This window comes from Nanorana parkeri, unplaced genomic scaffold (assembly GCF_000935625.1).
Source record: "Nanorana parkeri isolate BGI_ZX_2015 unplaced genomic scaffold, ASM93562v1 scaffold851, whole genome shotgun sequence".
In the NCBI taxonomy this organism is placed as follows: Eukaryota; Metazoa; Chordata; class Amphibia; order Anura; family Dicroglossidae; genus Nanorana; species Nanorana parkeri.
Window position 1 is genome coordinate 520,839 of NW_017307119.1, and position 18,432 is coordinate 539,270.

General features: G+C 42.0%; 1 protein-coding gene across 1 annotated transcript in view; it reads right to left on the bottom strand.

The window, feature by feature from the left end:
• BLMH (bleomycin hydrolase) overlaps positions 1 to 18,432 on the bottom strand; it is a 46,087-nt gene that overhangs the window by 14,339 nt on the left and 13,316 nt on the right. Inside the window, exons 7-10 of the mRNA XM_018565478.1 lie at positions 8,813 to 8,968; positions 5,301 to 5,459; positions 4,515 to 4,582; positions 2,259 to 2,376 (exon numbers count right to left, since the gene is read on the bottom strand). Coding sequence (XP_018420980.1) covers positions 2,259 to 2,376; positions 4,515 to 4,582; positions 5,301 to 5,459; positions 8,813 to 8,968 — 501 coding nt within the window. The remainder of the gene's footprint in view (positions 1 to 2,258; positions 2,377 to 4,514; positions 4,583 to 5,300; positions 5,460 to 8,812; positions 8,969 to 18,432) is intronic.

The window sequence follows — 18,432 nt, forward strand, 5'->3', positions numbered from 1 at the left end:
TATCAGCATTGTCACTAGTGATTGACAAGCCTGTAGCTTGCAATCAGCACCTGGCACGTCTAGTCCTGCCCACTGCTTTCTGGATTGACAGCACTGCCTCTGTTGCTGAAACATTCCTCGGTGAGCTGCAGTGTCTGTGAGGGGGAGTGTGTGAGACATCTTGACTGTCATAGAGGATTCTGTCAAAGTAACAGCTCAGCCCTGAATATTACATTCATCTTCCCCTGTATAATCTTCAGAGCTCATTTTGACAGCTACTCTGTTTATCAAGTGCAGCATCAGAACTCCTGATACAGAGGGTGGCTGGCACAATGCCAGCTGTTACACCGATTACATAGGAAAAGCCAGGTTTTCCCTGTGTAATCTGCGGGACTGAGCTGTGCAGGATACAATTGGACCATGTGGTGGCAGCACAGGAGAGGCTTCTTTCCTGCTATGGCATCCACCCCCCCCTCACCCCCACTCATCATGACAACTGAGACTGGTGCCTCTTCTGCCTAAGCTTGGCCCTGCCCAATAGCTTCTGTGCATCGACCATGCGCCCAGGGATAGTGACTGATTCCCTACAGCGTGTAATTGTATCATATACATTTACAAGCAGTGTGTCAGCGTTCTGCCACTGTCAAATGCAGCCACTGCCACCCGATAGTAACTTAATCTGGTGACAGCTGCCGCTGGTAAATGGAGGATTTGGAATTCCTGCTGAAGGAAAATCGCCGCAGTTCTTGCCGCAGGAATTCCAAATAACACCAACTTGTTAGGTATAAATGAGGGCTAAGGGTGCATTCAAGTCAAACATAAAAGATGTTTTTTTATTCTGTCTTAAGGGACATGGTCTACTTGTGGACCCTCTATTTTTTCTCCTGACATCCATACTGTGTAAGCACCTATAAGTGTGTTTTTGTATTTTGGAAGGAGACCAGAGTCCTTGAGGAAAACATGCAAAATAAAAAGGGAGGGCAAACAAACACAATAGTTATAATCTGTGTAATTTTATCATAGTTGCAGTGTTTCCATAATAAGGGCCCGTTCACACCAGATGCAGTGCGTTACGGCCTGAGGCTGCGTGGATTTAGAAATATAAACAGTGATTTCAGGATCCTTTAGATCAGAAAAATTTCAAGCAATAGGTTAAGGGCCCTCACACCAGATGCAGTGCGTTCCGGGCCGATTCTGGCCAGAACGCACTGCCTCGCATTGCGGCCGGCTCACTTTTTTGTGGGGCAGGAGGGGGCGACTCTGGCCAGAATCGGCCTGGAATGCACTGCATCTGGTGTGAACGGGCCCTTAACCTATTGCTTGAAGTTTTTCTGATCTGAAGGATCCTGAAATCACTGTTTATATTTCTAAATCCACACAGCCTCTCAGATGTGTACAACTTTCACGGGCTACACTGGCAATGTCCATAGAGAAATCTGTAATGCTAGTAGAGCTGCAACAGTTAATCGATTTAGTCGATTAAAATCGACGATTGAAAACGTTACCAACGTTTTCGATCGTCGATTCGTCGGCTATCGATTGATAGCTTCTCTCAAATTGATCAGTTCCCTAAACAGCATGGATGGAGAAATCTCCCTTACCCTCTATTGTAGTCAGACAGCTGGCTTTCCCGATATCCAACTTGTATGGCCAAAAACTTTCCACCCAATTCCTTTGAGTTTTCAGTCAGTTTGAAAAACTGATTGAAAGCCAGGTGGGGCTGACAGGGACCACCGATGGCACAAATTTCAGCCAATTCCTGCTGAAATTTGAGCCGTCTATGGCCAACTTAAGGCAGCAGTGCGATTGACCACCTACTTTGAATTCTTACCAACCGCCAAGACATCAGAGCTGCATGTCCTCATCACTTCCTGTCATCTGAACTGAAAGCACAATGTTATCTTCTTTCTGTAAACTACTCATATCTTTATGTCATAGAGATGAAAAGAGGAAGCCATGCTATATGTCAGCCTGAGTGACAACCATGGTTCCCTCCATAGATACAGGAGAGGAGTAAGTGAAGGTGCCCAGGGACAGGAAATGTGTAATTTGCAGGAATACCAGGTGAAAATAAATAGCTTGAAAAAAGAACACTAATAAAGCTACCATCTCAGGAATGGTAAGCTGCAATATATTATATTTTTGTCATTGAATTTAGGTACGCTTTAACAAAATGAACAGAAACATTTCTCATTTAGCCTAAATGTGTCCCATTACAACAGGATGATCAACATTCATTTCTGAGAATAGCAATAGAAGGATTCTGTTGCCTACTTTACCTTCTCTGTGACTGCAGTCAGGGCCATGGCATGTGTCATCAGAGAGTCTCCGAAAATAAGTCTCTCTGCCTTGTTCAAGTTCTTAACGGACACGCCAAACACCAGCTCATGGTCGAATCTGAAAAAAATAAATCAAATGAATATCTGTAAGCAAAATTTACAGGAAAAACAAAAGCTTGTCATATATTAGTCTCCAAAAACATAAGCATCGCACATACACTTCTTGTTACACAATTCAGCTACAATTTTGTCCTCTAAGTTATAAGACCTATAAGTGTAACATATCCAAAAATAAATCCTATCCACTAGGGATGCACCGATACCGCTTTTTCCACCGATACCGGTACTTCAGCTAGCATTGAGCCGGCTTCCCGGGCAATCAGGTCAGTGTCATTACCTGCCTCCCGGCTAATTGATTGCCCAGGGAGCCGGCTCCATGCTGTTTGACTGGCAAGCCGGCTTCCCAGCCAATCAGTAAGCCAGGAGGTACCGTCCGACTTCCTGATTGGCCGGGAAGCTGGCTCCATGTTTCCCCGCGGCACTGCCGTTCCCGGTATCGGGGAAGGTATCAGAGCATTTGGGCAAATACAAGTACTCACCCAAATACTAGTATCGGTGTATCTACACAACAGTTCCAGTATGTTCTTATTAAAGAGACCTTGTCACCAGACCATTCATTTTTAACAACAATCTTCCCATGAAATGAATTGTACATTTAATATTTTATGAATGTGATTCACCTGTAAAAGCCTCTCTTGTGTAGACATCCAAAGGCCCTGATAACGCTGCTGGGTATTGCCATCTTGTATGTGAAGTCAGCAACCCCAGCAGACAGATCACTTAAGTGACACTCTATAGTATTCCCCAATGACAAGCAAGGTGGGAGGGGCCTTACTAGGAAATCGACTAATCAATTTTTCTAGAACATTCAAAAGGTACATGCAAGTGAAAAAAAAATGATGGAAAAGAAAAATCACTGCAAGTAAGCATTGAAAATTCTTGACTTTTCTGGATTTGTAGCATCTTTGAAAAACGTATAGCTGGTGGGTTGTGAATGTGCAGCTCAGCTCCACAGTCCATAGTGGGAAAACCAGTAGATCCACACATAATACATACAGTATATATACAGTACATACATACACACACACATCAGCCATAACATTATGACCACTGACAGGTGAAGTGAATTACATTAATTATCTTGTTAAATTGTACCTGGGAATGGGTGGGATATATTAGGCAGCAAGTGAACATTTTGTCCCCGAAGTTGAGGTGTTGGAAGCAGAAAAAAATGAGCCAAAGAAAGAATTTGAGCAACTATGACAAGGGCCACATTGTGATGGCTAGACTGGGTCAAAGCAACTCTAAAACTGGAGCTCTTGAGGGATGTTCCCGGTCTGCAGTGGTCAGGACCTACCAAAAGTGGTCCAAGGAAGGAAAACCGGTGACAGGGTCATGGGTGACCAAGGCTCACTGATGCATGCAGCAGTAAAGTTTGGCCTGTGTAGTCCAATCCAATCCAATAAAAGAGCTACTGAAGCTCAAATTGCTCAAAAAGTTAATGTTGACACCAACAGAAAGGTGTCTGTACACACAGTGCATCGCAGTTTGTTGCATATGGGCCATGCTGACCATGGTCCACTGACAAAAGTGCCTACAATGGGAATGTGAGCATCAGAACTGGACCATAGGGCAATGCAAGAAGATGGCCTGTTATGATGAATCACATTTTTTTTTACATCATGTGGCCGGGTGCGTGTGTGTTGCTTACCTGGGGAAGAGATGGCACCAGGATGCGAAGAAGGCAAGCCGGCGGAGGCAGTGTGATGCTTTGGGCAATGTTCTGTTGGGAAACCTTGGGTCATGTGAATGTTACTTTGACATGTACCACCTACCTAAACATTGCTGCTGACCAAGTACACTTCTTTATGTAAATGGTATTCCCTGATGGCAGTGGTCTCTTTCAGTGAGATAATGCGCCCTGCCACGGTGAAAAAATGGTTCAAGAATGGTTTGAGGAACACATACAGAGCTTGCGGTGTTGACTTGGCCTCCAAATTCTTCAGATCTCAATCCAATCGAGCATCTGTGAGATGTGCTGGAAAAACAAGTCTGATCCATGGAGGCCCCACCTCTCACAACTTACGGGACTTGAAGGATCTGCTACTGACAGCTTGGTGCCAGATACCACAGTGGTGGAAATAATGTAAAAGGGCCCAGCAGCACACAGATTCACATAACAAGGAGACAACTTACATGTTAATGTCATTGATGCCTAGTTTTCCATGAAAATGCTTTCCAACATCACAGCCAAACCACACCGCCTATTGGAGAATACAAAAATTCATAAGCAAATGGTAATTATATTATATTACAAAGCGTTGAGTGTGATGGTCTTTGAATGCCAGTTTAACATAGTTCAGTTCACAAAGGTGCTGGAAGCAGCCAAGCACCCAGTATATGCTCGATTCCACCTATTGTGTGAAGCAGCTGAAATCAATGGAATAGCCTACATACTGTAAAAATGTTATGTTTGTGCTACTCAATACAACATTTTTGCTTTTAAAGATTTAGCTCACTTAAAAGTGATATTTCAGTTATACGTGAAGCTTGATTAGATAAGTACTGGTGGCTCCTTTATCTTTTAGAGACTGCAGCCATGAGGTGTTCTTGCCATAGATCTTTTCCCTCTGTACTGGTCAGTCTCCGCACTTCTTGATGCATATTCTGAACACAAAATAGATTACATATTCAGAACGGGCATCAGAACTGCTCCTAACAGCTACAGCAGGTGGGACAGTTTGGAATCTACAACTCTTACATCTTGCCAATGAAAATTAGGCAAAATCACAAATACTATTCAGCACACACTTTATTAGACACTCTTCTCAATATTTTCTATGTGGAAATACATTGGATTCCCGCTTTAATCCTCAGCAGAGATGGACAGAAAACAGTACCAATGCAAGTGAGAGACTGTAGCAACCATGCAGCAATATCTTTCTATGTATGGCCTTCTCTAGTGACATGGATGGTACTCACCTCTCCATCTTTTATAGTGGCAGCTGCTAACTTTTTTAAGACTTCCACGGGCTGGTTATTATACAGCGTTTTCCGACCTTCCAGCATATTACCCAAGAACTGCACGGTGTAAAGTTTGCCAAACTTATTCTGTGGCCGAGGATCATTGACCAGACAGATCTGAACAGAAAGGAGAAGGCAACAATGAAGAACTGAAATCACGTTCAGGCCCAGTTAAAGAGAACAATAACTTTGTTTTAAGTTGATCTGAACCCCAGGTAGATATAAAAGACAAAAATGAATGAAGTTCTGCATTAATTAATACATCATTAAATTAAATGCATTTATTTTAATGCAAGCAATGTAAGTACCTGAATTTGACCCAGCCTCTTTGATTCTATGTACAGCAGATCTCAGAGCAGGAAATGGAAGAGCAGCATAGATAACCAGTCAGTTGTGCTGCATTGCTTGTGTGCTTACAAGGGGCATGCTGACAGGAGAGATCAGAGTGACAGAAAGATAAGCTAATCAGTGTGTTTTGCTTGCCCTTTAACTGTCTAGTCACAGCATTGGGGGAAGGACAGACACTGTAAATGTTACTTATAACAGGTCTTCTGCTGTGCCTGGCAGGGCTCTGTTGTATGGCAGTGCTGTGTACACCTCAACTGGGTGAACAAAAATACAAATCTTTTGGTACAAAAAACAGCTCCCTACGTATTCCACCTGTGTATTAGGCTGTTTTTGCCTGGAGTTCTGCTTAATTATCAAATTAGTGCCGTAGGTTTAGAAAAAGATGTACAACACATGAATATAATTGAAAGGGTAGAATATTTTTTTTAATAAAACATATTCATTGCTCTCCCTTTACATCCTTTTATTTTGTATTTCTTACATATAGTAGCCATATAAATCACCATTTAGGAGACATATCTTGTATGCAGAAAACTTGGATTACAAAAGCAACAATATATGCCGTGACTAGGCTTCATCCTTGGGTTTGGACCTGAATGATGACTTTATGAGATATCCCAGTGAACAAACAGCACAACGGGAAGTGGATGGGTGGGAGGTCTGTTTTCTTAATCTCTGAGCCAGGAAGAGCTGATTACATAAAGCACAGAGCACAGAATAAGTTGAGGTCAGGCTACAGTTCCAGTGCTTTCCCTAGGACTTTGTAACACAGGTGTTATCAGCATCTGGTAATGGTCGTAGCATATACGAAATACATCAGGATAATTATGACAAATGAATGAAACTGGACTTGGAATGTGATGCAACATAAATGATGCTGGTATAATTTTCATGTATTGCTTTGCAGCAGTCTTGTAATTATTTTGTTTTAAGGCTGCCTATCCGTATCCCGATTACAAACAGCCGTGACTTTATTCCCCTACACAGGAGACATTTGTTTGCAGCATTCAAGCATAGAAAATTTTACATTTAAAATAATCATATTGCTTTGTGAATATCTTTATGGGTATGAGAAGCCTTAAAGTGCATGTCTGGGCAAGATGAAAAAAAAATTCTGTACAGGAAATTACCTGTTGATCCTGCCAGAAATGCTATGATCCCCACCTTCCTGTAGTGAGCCGTCAACCCTGCTTCTGCTGCACTAAAATCCCAAGCAGTGTTGTCAGCAATGCCCGAGTTCTTCTCTGCTTGACTATAGAACAGCTCCCCCTTATATTATCAAAATGAGGAGAGGGGGAGGTTCTCTGTAGCCCAACAAGGAAGAACAAAAAACACTGCTTGAGGTTTTACAGCAACAGAGTTTGTGTTGTTCATGTATTGCACAAATATATATGTTTTTTTCTTTTATTTTGCCCACACATACAATTTAATCTTCACTTCTGCCATAAACTGCCAAGAGCTTGCAGCTGGCATGGTTTCTTTGACATTATATAATATATTTATAGAGATTTTTATATCTACACTGCATGTTAGATTTTACTTTTTAGATATCTGATCCGTGATTCCTAAATTCCTGGCTCAGAGATTAACCTCTTGCCGTCCGCCCGTAGTAAAAAAACGGACGGACAGCCCTCCCACCCATTTACTTCCCATTGTACTGTTTGTTCACTGGGATATTTCATCATTCAAGTCCATACCTGAGGAAGGCATATGTTTTTTTTTTTTATGTTTCAGATGGATTTCACTTGTGTTTCAATTGATTTCAAATTTTTTTTGGACCAAAACAAAATCACCCCCATATAAAACACTTCAGTGCAGTGAAAAAGGAGGATCTCATTTTTAAATGGTAAGCTGATAAAATCACTAACTATGACCAGCTCATATCATATCATGGTTTAGACCTTTTCAGCTTGAAAACAAAATGCATTTACCCATTAGGCCCCTTTAAGCTGGCATCACCGCTCCCTCCCTACCAAAGCAGAGTTAAATACTTACCAAGTTCCGATGTGCCTGGCCTCGCTTGTTTCTCGACATCCTGAGGCAGACACCTCCTTTTCCTGGTCACGCATGTGCAGTAAATCCCCACTGACTTCTATGGGGCTCGTCAACTACCCGGGAGACGAGCCCCATGTCTACGCTTGGAATATACCCGGCAGAGAAAAGGAATTGAAGTGGAATGTGATGTTCTGCCTAGGAAAAGATCCAATCTACCTCTTGCCGCAGCGAGGCTTCTTGTTCCTCCTTGATGATTGATGTACATCACCAAGGATTGGATGACCCTCCAGTAGGATGATCCAATGCTGCAGAGACCGTCAAATTGTCAGAAGTTTCCGGATGTTGATCAGGAGACTAGATTCCCCCAAAGACCAAGTCCCCTGCACCTACAGGATGGCAAGGACTTCCCCAGTTTGATATTTGTTGTGAGGATCCTTCAGAAGACAGGAAGGAAGGACCTCTGAGCCAGGTTCCTGAGCAACAAAGCCAGGGACAACCTGGTCCTCATTGACAAACAATTCAGGCTGTCCATGGACAACTGTTGATAGGGCAAGCACCAAAGTAATACCAACGGCTCTGGAACTAGAAAGCACTCCGCAGCCAACTTTTACCAAAACAGAGTCTGGAAAGCAACCCATGGAGAAGGTCACTTGCAGGCTATCCAGAAGCTCCAGTCAAGGGGGGCCCATTTGAAGTATTCCAAAAACCAGGCCAAGGACAACCGCACTGCATTGCTGCAATCGAAAGGACAAAGCTCCAGCAGCGATTTAAAGAAGAGTTTTTATTTAGGAAAAAATCCAAAGAAGAAAATAAGGGCTATTAAAAACTAGGTTAGTCTTTAGCACAATGGAAAAAAAAGACATTCATTATCTAAGGGAACAAAAAAAGTGAGACATGCTGGTAGCAAGAAGGGTTATCCTGACCTGGCCTATGGTCTTTTTGTTTGCCAGTGTCCAATCATCCTGTAGACGACAGTATAACTTGAAGGTTCAAGACTTCATGTGTCCCTCGATGGACAAGAAGCATGCACTAGCCTTAAACCAGTATTTTATAAATCTTTAAATGTTTTTACAAGTATACAATGTGAATTATATGTGCTTGTGCTCATAAAATCATGAAAAGCTCACCTTGTCTTCCACATTGTAAATTGGTTTAACATGCTCTGTGTAAAAATCCTGGGGTGTCACAGGCCCAATCTTGTGATATGTCTTCTCTTTGTCTCTGAACTCCCAGGTAAAGGTTTCTGGAGGGCTCCCCACACAAATACTGACTACTCTGTATACCTGGTGGAAAAAGTAAAATACAAGAAAACAAGTTACGAAAACAAGCTGCCAAAGAAGCATGGATATTACTCTCCTTAAAATAGTAATAGTGGGCAACAAGGGAGACCAATCAGAGGCCTCCTAATGCATTCCAGCACACTGCAACTTAATTAAAATCAGAAATCTCATTCAATTTACCTTGACCTGAGTTCCCTATAATTCCTGCTAGTCACATCACAAAAAGCCCATCCCAGGTTCAGCGGAAGAGCAACAAAAATGACTATCTAAGCCTGTGCTGCCTAAATCTTCTCTCTCCATTTTCATGACCACTCATATGACTGTGGGAACAAAACACTGGCATCAGGAGGATATTAAAAAAGGAGTATATTTTATCACCAGCAGGTGTGTTCCAGGATCACCAGACTATTATCATTAGGGAGTAGGTTAGATTGGTGCATTAATGAGGCTAGAGTGTACATAAATACACACAGTGAGGGAAATTTATCAAAACTGGAGCAGATTTGCACTGCAACCAATCAGCTTCTTTCTTTCATTTCCAAATCTTAACTGAACAAACTGAAGAGAGGAGCTGATTGGTTGCCCTGGACAACTGCTCCTGATTCTGTCTGCTACAGTTTTGATAAATTCCCCCCAGTATGTACACACATTTAAGCAGTAATATGTCCATAAAACCCCAAATATTAAATGTAGTTCACATTCTCTGCTAAACTGGTGTTGCAATTGTTCTGCTTAATAAGGGAAGGGTCCTCTTGTAGGAAAATGAGTGTGCATTAGCCTCTGCCACCTCCATCAATTGTAACATTGTAAATGTTATAAGAATAGTTGTTTCTGTGTCACTTTCCTCAAACATGTGTTAGTTTTCCATTTATCATTATTTCTGTAGTTAAAGTTCAATGTATTCTATACTACAAGTCAGTGTTTTCCCCCATTATTTTATCATATCAGACAGGAAATGAGTGCCATTGAGTTTCTATAAACAGAGAGGGGACTGTAATTGTTGATATCAAGGAATGTCTAGAGCTGGCCTGAAGCTCCGCAAAACAGGATGCTGGGGTCCTTAACACAATAAATATTGTGTTAATAAGGGCATACAAGCATGGCATGACATAATGGAAGGGCATACAATGGTAGTGGAATCTAAACCACACCAATGAGATTGGAATCTTTGAATCGCTCCAACAGTTGGCATGTCCTTAGAGACAGCCACTTCATGACGGCTTGGAGATCAGGGTGTGTACAAATAACAAACATGGTGAACAGGAAGACAGACCCAGGGACTTACTTAAAGCTGAATTCCAGGTTGATAAACAAAGAGGCACGTCAATGCAGATCTGCATTTATTAATGCGTTACATTTGTTTGTTTGTTTTTTAATCCAAACATCCCTAGTACCTGAATTTGACTCGGTTTCAGCCCCCTGGAGTACATGTACAGCAGAGCTCAGACTGAAAAACTGAGAAGCAACACAGTCAGTTGTGTTGCAATGTTTATGTGCTGATAAGGTGCATGCTGATGGGAGGAGAGGGCTGAGTGACAGTGCATAGCACTCATCATTCTGTTGTTGCTCCCTTTTCAGTCACAAGCTGGGAGAGGGCCTGTAAGTGTTACTTAACTGTAGCAGAGAACAATTCTACAAGACATATTCGGACAGGGCTGTGTGGCAGAGTTTGTAAATCTCTGGACTAGATGGATATACAAATACTTTGGCACTTACATGTATTTCAGTTGTGTTTTAGCGGTTTACCCGCAGCTCAGTTTTAATACACCGGGATTCGGCCGCACGGATCCGCCAACATGAACGATCCTATACATTGCTATGAGGACTGTTCATGTGACCGCACGTTCGAACCGCCCCCCGCCCGAATTGCTCCCGGCACTATTGTTGCCACGCTGATCAGTGCAGTTTGCATACAGGTTTCAATGGAACCGCGCTAATTTTGCGGTTTTCAGCGCTGAAACGCAATTAAAAGCTCCTAAAACCTCCCTTGCGAGATCAGCGCAATAACTGCGCTGATCCGCAACCGCCCTGGTGTGAATGGGCTCTGGGACAAAAAGCAAAATGTGATAACCTATAGTAAGGAAAATAAATTAGAAAACAAAGTTAAAACAAAAGCAAATACACATCTGTTCCTGTGCTTACTTGCTACCATGCTCAAAACAATGTGTCAGCATCAGCTCAAAATATCCTTTGAAAATGAATCTCTGCCAGAAGTCCAGTATAAAGCCAATGTACTAAATATCCAAATAAATATCAGATGGTATGAATAGTATCTCCATTTCATTCAGCAAAGATTTCTGACACATCCTTGCAGCTCTTGGAGTAGTCCGGGTGGAGTGCTCATGGGAACTGAAAACCATAAGGCTCTGTTCACACCTAGGTGTATTGAATATGCGCGTTTGTCACTGCGATTTGCGGTAAAAAAACGTGCGACAAACGCGCGTTTACTGAGGGATACTTGGCTGTATCCCAATGGAAACGTGCGACAAAAACGCCGCAAAGAAGCTCATGTACCTTTTCAGGCGTAGGCCGTTTTGTAGCGCGTTCAGACGGGCTGAAATATGACAAGGTGTGAACCATACTCATAGAAAACAATGGGATTTTCATGTTTGAGCGTTTTGTAGAGCGTTCGTAGAGCATTGAACGCGCTACAAAACGTACAGGTGTGAACCAGACCTAAGAGAGGAACAGAGCACACCGACATAGTGTAGTAGACAATTCACTGAAAGGAAACTCAAATCAAAACACTCACATGATAGTGTCTATGCACAGCACGCATGTGGGCAGTAGAAAAGTTCCCCTTAGTACCACTAAACCTGTTCTCAATAGCAGCAGATGAGCGGGGAAAGGCTCAGGTCAGGCAATACATAGTTTTCTTTGCCTTGCTACACTCCTTACCGAAAGTCCCTTGTAATGGGGGGGAGAGGGGGGGGTCGCTTGCTTGCAGTGACTGCGGATGACACGGCAAAATGTACAAATGTCACCAGCACACCAAATCCTTTTAGGATAGCAGAGTGTTCATTTATTTGAAGTTCCTTGTCATATAAACAAGCGCTTTCGGGGCTGCGCAGGGTCCCTTCATAAAGCTACAGTCCGTGTACCCATCGCACTCAGAACCGCTACTCCATGAGATAAGAAGTGGGTGCAGCAGGTGTCAACGGGTGGCTTCCGTCAAAGTATAAGTAGAGGATGGACACCGGCCCCCCAAAGCAAATCCAGTACGTCTATTTATTCACGTACTTGTTGCAAATGCAAAACACAAGAACAACGTTTTTGGGATCTCACAGGATCCCCTTCATCAGGCAAACAAGTGATATAAGGCTTCATAAGGCTAAGCACAGCCCCAAAAGCGCTTGTTTATATGACAAGGAACTTCAAATAAATGAACATTCTGCTATCCTAAAAGGATTTGGTGTGCTGGTGACATTTCTACATTTAGGCTCAGGTCAGGGGTACGTGGAATCTCTGACATGGCTCCACACACATGCCTCCCTCTACTTTCACTGGTGCTGGATGCCTGTGGTAGCTCGGCACCTCTGTGCTCTGATTATATGGACCAGGTCGATTCAGATCAATATGACCATACAAAAGGACAATACTCTGATTTCTCATCATCTATAAATGTTACATATCACATTAGCTGGGATATCTTGCTGTTGTACTGCAGCTGCCTACATGCGTGCAGTGCCAAGATACTATCCTGTGAGTGTTTTGATTTTAGTTTCCTTTCATTAAACTTATCTACTAGACTATGTCGGTGCGCTTTGTTCCTCCCTTATATCTGTAGGAAATTAGAAAACGCTTTCACTGATTTGACTATTAAGTGGTTGCTACACTCTTCCGCTCCTCACTGTTCTTTTGCCATGCCAGCTGAACAAGCCTGACATCTTCTATTGAAACATTTCTCTTACAAATATTAAATCTCATCTAAGCCCAAAACCAAAAATGAATACATTGCATCTTACAGGTCCTTAGATGTGGTGGCTGCATTCATTGTTTTTTTGTTGCCTTTATTTGCACCTCATGCCAATAACATTTCTTATTCTAGGGTGACAACGCTCACTTACCACACTGTATCTATGGAGGAGCAACGTTGTGACAGTAGGCTGCTCTCCTGATTTGAACCACAAACACCTCCCCTTTTCCTCGTTGCCATTACATAGAAGGGGCTTGTTCTGTAGTTCACAGAAGATAGCGAAGAAAGCTGATAACATTGTTTAAAATTTTAGTGCAGTCGACAAGACGTTACAAGGACGTTGTTTCTTTGGAAGTATTTCCTGCTCTTTCAAACTGTATTACCCAAACAAACAAAAAAAACTATGGAAGCCACCACACTGAAAGACTTCTGAGCTGTAATATATTACATTTCTGTTCCTGGGTCTAGATATCCTTTAAATATTAACAATAATCATCAGATCACATGAACTCATAGCTTGGCATACAGAAAGTGAACAATACATTTTATGAATTATATGTGACTTTTTTTATGAAGAATTTCACCATGTTTCATGTTACACCCTATATGTGTATGACATCAAACCCGATTCCCACCCGTCCCTAGTGGCCTTGAAAAGTTGCTTCTTGTTGGTGACAATAGTGTCCTGTGTTCTCATCTGAACAAGGTGTGCTGGTAATAAGTTGGATTGGGACTTATGTTGTGGCGGTGCAATCCATCACTTCACCATAGCATCCTTCTATGGCTGGGTCTGACTACCTTATGGATTGCTTGGATTTATGGACTGACATCAAACACGGTCACAAAGCTGGACTATGCTCTTAAAAAGGTCAACTATGATATGAAGGGGAGCTGGCTGGGACCATGAGGGAGGAAAACTCACTAAAATAGGGAGGATGGGAAGTATTAGACCAGGCTCTCTGCACTCAGGGGAGTAGGTGGCATTTATTAAAGGATAACTTCACCAAAGGTGACTGTAAACCTAACAATGAACTAATGATCCTGCCAGAAATCTTATGAGCTTAAAATTCTCTGTACACTCTGCTTGTGCTGTACGCTCATCAGTTAAATTGTTCTGTATTTCCACTTTTGCAGTAAAATCCGAGAAAATCCTACTCACTATATGTTTGGTGTGTGATTCTATTCACACAGCATATCCAAAAATAATTTAAAAAAAAATACATTTGTTTTCCCTTATATTTTCCTGCCTGTAACACACTTTCTGTACAAGGGATCATCATTGTTCTCTAGGAAAAGACTACAGAACACTTTCCCCTATGTTATTGGGAAAAGAAGAGGGGAAGCTGTTGTCTTTTCCTAGAAAACAATGCTGCTCCCTCATAGATATTACAGTGAGTGAGCATCACCCTTGCAGAGAAAGTGTGTCACAGACAGGATCACAGAGGAAAATAAAGAGGAAAGAGAAAAAGAAAACAAATATATTTTTGAAAGTTATTTTTGGATATACTGTACAAATAGAAACACATACCGAAAATATATTGACTGCGAATTGCTCAAATTTGGCTGCAAAAGTGGAAATACAGTTTAAACTTTTGAACTGATCATTCTAGTCACAAATGTAAACTAGATATGAACTAGTTTATCAGTAGGTCAGTGACCTGCATCCTAAATAAAGAAAACTACGTCAGTAGAAGTCAGTCATTCACAATAATATGCATCAACAACAGAAACTAAATAAAGTTCAAACAATAAGTCTTTTGAAGATGAATTGTTTACGTCAGATTATGTAGCTGTGCAGTCAATGTTCATGGTGTGCTGACCTTGCCTTGAACATGAACTAAATGACAGAGCTAATTATTTGTCAGCAGAGACCACACAATGAGCGTTGTCAGTATGTCAAATAGGAATTGACTGTGTTGCCCCGAAGCAACCAATCAGTGGCAGACATAGATAACGACGGTGTTGGAATAAATTAATGGACCTGATTGCTCTTAGCCTCTACTGACCCTGAGACAAATGAGGCCCACGTTCTAAAGCAGAGTCAGGAATGTCGACTGAACCAAAATAAATACAAATGTACTTTTCCTGTAGTTGGCACTCCTGACTGCATGAATAAATACACATTCTGAAACCAAGTTTAAGACATATTTAGATTCGGTTTCCTTTTCAGTGAATGCACAGCAAACACTCTGAATGACCATACATGTGAGGACAAACACAAATATAGTTAATTCAAAAATGTTATTTAATTTTAATTCATGGTAGTGACCAAATTAAATGTTTGAAGTGATATTTACCCTGCTGCCTTTTTGAGCATTGTCTGTAACTGAATTCTGGAAGCTAGGCTTAAAAAAGTAGGACAACGGACTAGTCACCAGTAAGGGGGAACCGGAAGGGTCCCCGTAACTGATCTTTTTTGGATTACTGACTTACAATGCTATGTATCAAATTTAGTCTCTGTGTGAAGGAAGCCATCTGGGTAGAAAAGCAGGGCTTTTCCTCCTCTTACAAGAGCTGAGCCCTTGGATGACTGGCGAGCTATTATTCAGAGGTAGCAGGACAAGTGGAGGGAGCACAAATCCACAGAATGAATGCAGTAGGTCCTCAAGTACAGCTTTTTCTCCAGCAAGAACAGCGAGCAGCATCTCACTCCAAAAAGTACAAGACTAGAAGTGACAGTGCAGAAATTCACACTGCAGATATACAGCTAGGAGGCTGTAGGTGCAAAAATGCCTAAAGTGCACTCCTAGATTTCAGGAAGAATTCAAGACAAAAGGGTAATTTTTTCAGGGCACTTCTTAGGCACATTTAACATTTCCAGATGTTCACAATAAGATAGGAAATCTTCACGTTTTCTGTTCAGGTCCACATTAATAAGTGGCCTCTATTTAGGTTGCTACACATTCTGCACTACATAGTATTAAAATGTAAAGCTGGCCACATACTGCAATATGTTTTTCATTCAATCCATGGGCTGAACAAAAAAAAATAGAACAGATTTCCCCATCAATGCTCGTAAGAATTCCCCCAGCACTGTCAGAATACACAAGAGGTCGAAGGTTTTCCAACTGGCTCTTCTGATCGAGAGATGCTGGCCAGAAGGGTGAAGACGGGCACCCACTGTGCTAATTTCGGCCAGAAATTTGCATAGTGTATGGCTAGCTTAAAGTGACATTAAAGTCACAATTCTTTTCCTCCCCTGCCATGATACTTACCTTAAATGAGGCCTCTTTATACAATCATCTTCTTCTTTCCAGTAGTATTCAGGATTTCCACCAGTGCTGGTGCCGGTCTCTGATCCAGCACTGACTGCTGTGTCTTCCTGTCCCATGGAGTCTGTGCAGGTGCACGCTGCCAGGCTGCCTGCATTGATTACCCTGTGTCGCTCCTCGTCTCCCGGCCGAAGATCTATACTGTGCATGCGCCCACCCCATGATCCTTTGCGGCCACCCGAGAATCTTCAGACAGAAACGTGCAAGGGAGACACAGGTAAGTCTTAACTGTTTTGGTGACTTTTTTCTAATGCATATATCTAACTGCTAGCAAGCAGTAGATATATGCAAAAAACCCTGAGGGTTTAAAGGAGAACTATGAGGTGAGTGCTTTTCACTCACCTCATAGTTCTAGCCGACCTGTGACAATGAGACTGTCACAGGTCGGCTCAGTAGATCGGGAGGTGAGCGAACACATACCGGCGTTCGCTCACTTCTCCATCCTGTCACAGATCTCTGCCGTGACAGGGGAGTGGCTGGATTCCCCCCTCCTCCAGCGCTGACTGGCGGAACGGATGGGGGAGGGTGCGGGTACAGCTGGCTCTGCCTCTAGATAGGCAGAGCCAGCTGGCACTCACGCAGCTGGGCCGATCCAGACATAATTGTCGCGATCCGCTTCAGCTGCGGCGTCTCAGCAGTAGCTCGCAGTATACTGAGCTTAGGGTGACGGGAGGACGCTAGTTTGTGTCCTCCCGTTACCCTAAGGAGAACTATTGGGAAAAACCCTAACCCCATAGCTCTCCTTTAATTATAATTTAAGCAGCACTTTTTATTCTCTCATCTGCTGTTAGTCCAAAACTTAGCTGAACAAAGCGTGCCCTACCAGTGAGATCCAAAGCAGGACACTTATTGGTCTTTCCCCATTATCCGTCCCCCAGCATACATACTTTATTTTCTAAGGCAAGACAATAAGAGAGGAGTGCACGTTGGAGCAACTATTCTAAGAAGCAAGTGATCATTTGTTGGATTATTTCATCTGAATACCTTTGGGCATAGAGAAATGAGAAGATCCACAGTAATCAAACATTGATTACCTTTCAATCATGAATGGCTGAAAGCTAAAATCGTACTGCATACTGTACAGCAATGCTTGTTGCAAAATGGCATTAACTTAACCACACTGTCATATTAGGAATACATTGACTAACTAGCCTTTGATCAGCCATGCGACAGTCCAGGGACAGGATTACAAAGTTTAATTATTAGCTACATAGAAGATAAAATCAACGCCAATATGGAAATAAAATGATCTGAGATAACCTTCTCAGCTGATATTTCTGCAGCTCTGATATCTTCCTATAGTTGTAAAATGCATGATACTCATTTCTTGATAAGGTTTTAGTTGTCAATAACGATAACCTGGCATTGTGTAAAAGGATGTCAATAGGAATTTTCTAAAAATTTGACAGTCGAAATCACGGAGCATAAAATGGTTGTTTCCTTCTTAGGCAGAGAGAATTCCATGGGCCATTTCACCAGCTGCATTATATGAATGGGCCTTAAAATGTGAGCTGAAGTGTGTGTAACCTGATGGGGAATAACGAAGAGTTAATTGTGACATCTGCTAATGTTATCAATTGGGCCTTCAGTGTATATGGGAAGATGTTCTGGCAAATCATGTGTCAATATCCCAACTGGTCTATATTTCTCACACAGCAACCTGTTAGCCGGTAGACCTAGAACTTGATAGTTGGAGCCTTGCCAGCACAAATTCAATTCCAACATTTTGGGGGCCCGTAGGTTCCATTTGTCAAGAAAACATAATGACCATTGTGTTGCCTTGAGAAAGGGACCCTGTGTGGCCCTAAAATGTCAGTATTTACTTGGTGAAAATATATCTGTAAAAAATAGGTCACGGCAACTGGACTTGCTGTATTTTTCTTGAAGACGTTTCACTGGTCATCCGACCAGCTTTCTCATTTCAGAATGGCTTGTACAAAAAAATTATCTGTGAATAAATATTATCATATAAATATAGATACCTATATTTATTCCCAGATAATTTTTGTACAAGTCATTCTGAATTTAGAAAGCTGGTTGGATGGCCAGTGAAACGTCTTCAAGAAAAATACAGCAAGTCCAGTTGCCTTGACTTATTCTTTACAGATACACCATGACCTGGATGAATGAGAACCTTCACAGACATATTGGTGACAATATATTTCTACAATTTACTGTGAAGCATATTTGTTGTAGTGCTGGGCTGCGTATGACTTCCATCCATTTGGTCATATCAAGTATCCACATACTGAAGGCAGCCTTTTTTTTTTTTTTTCAAA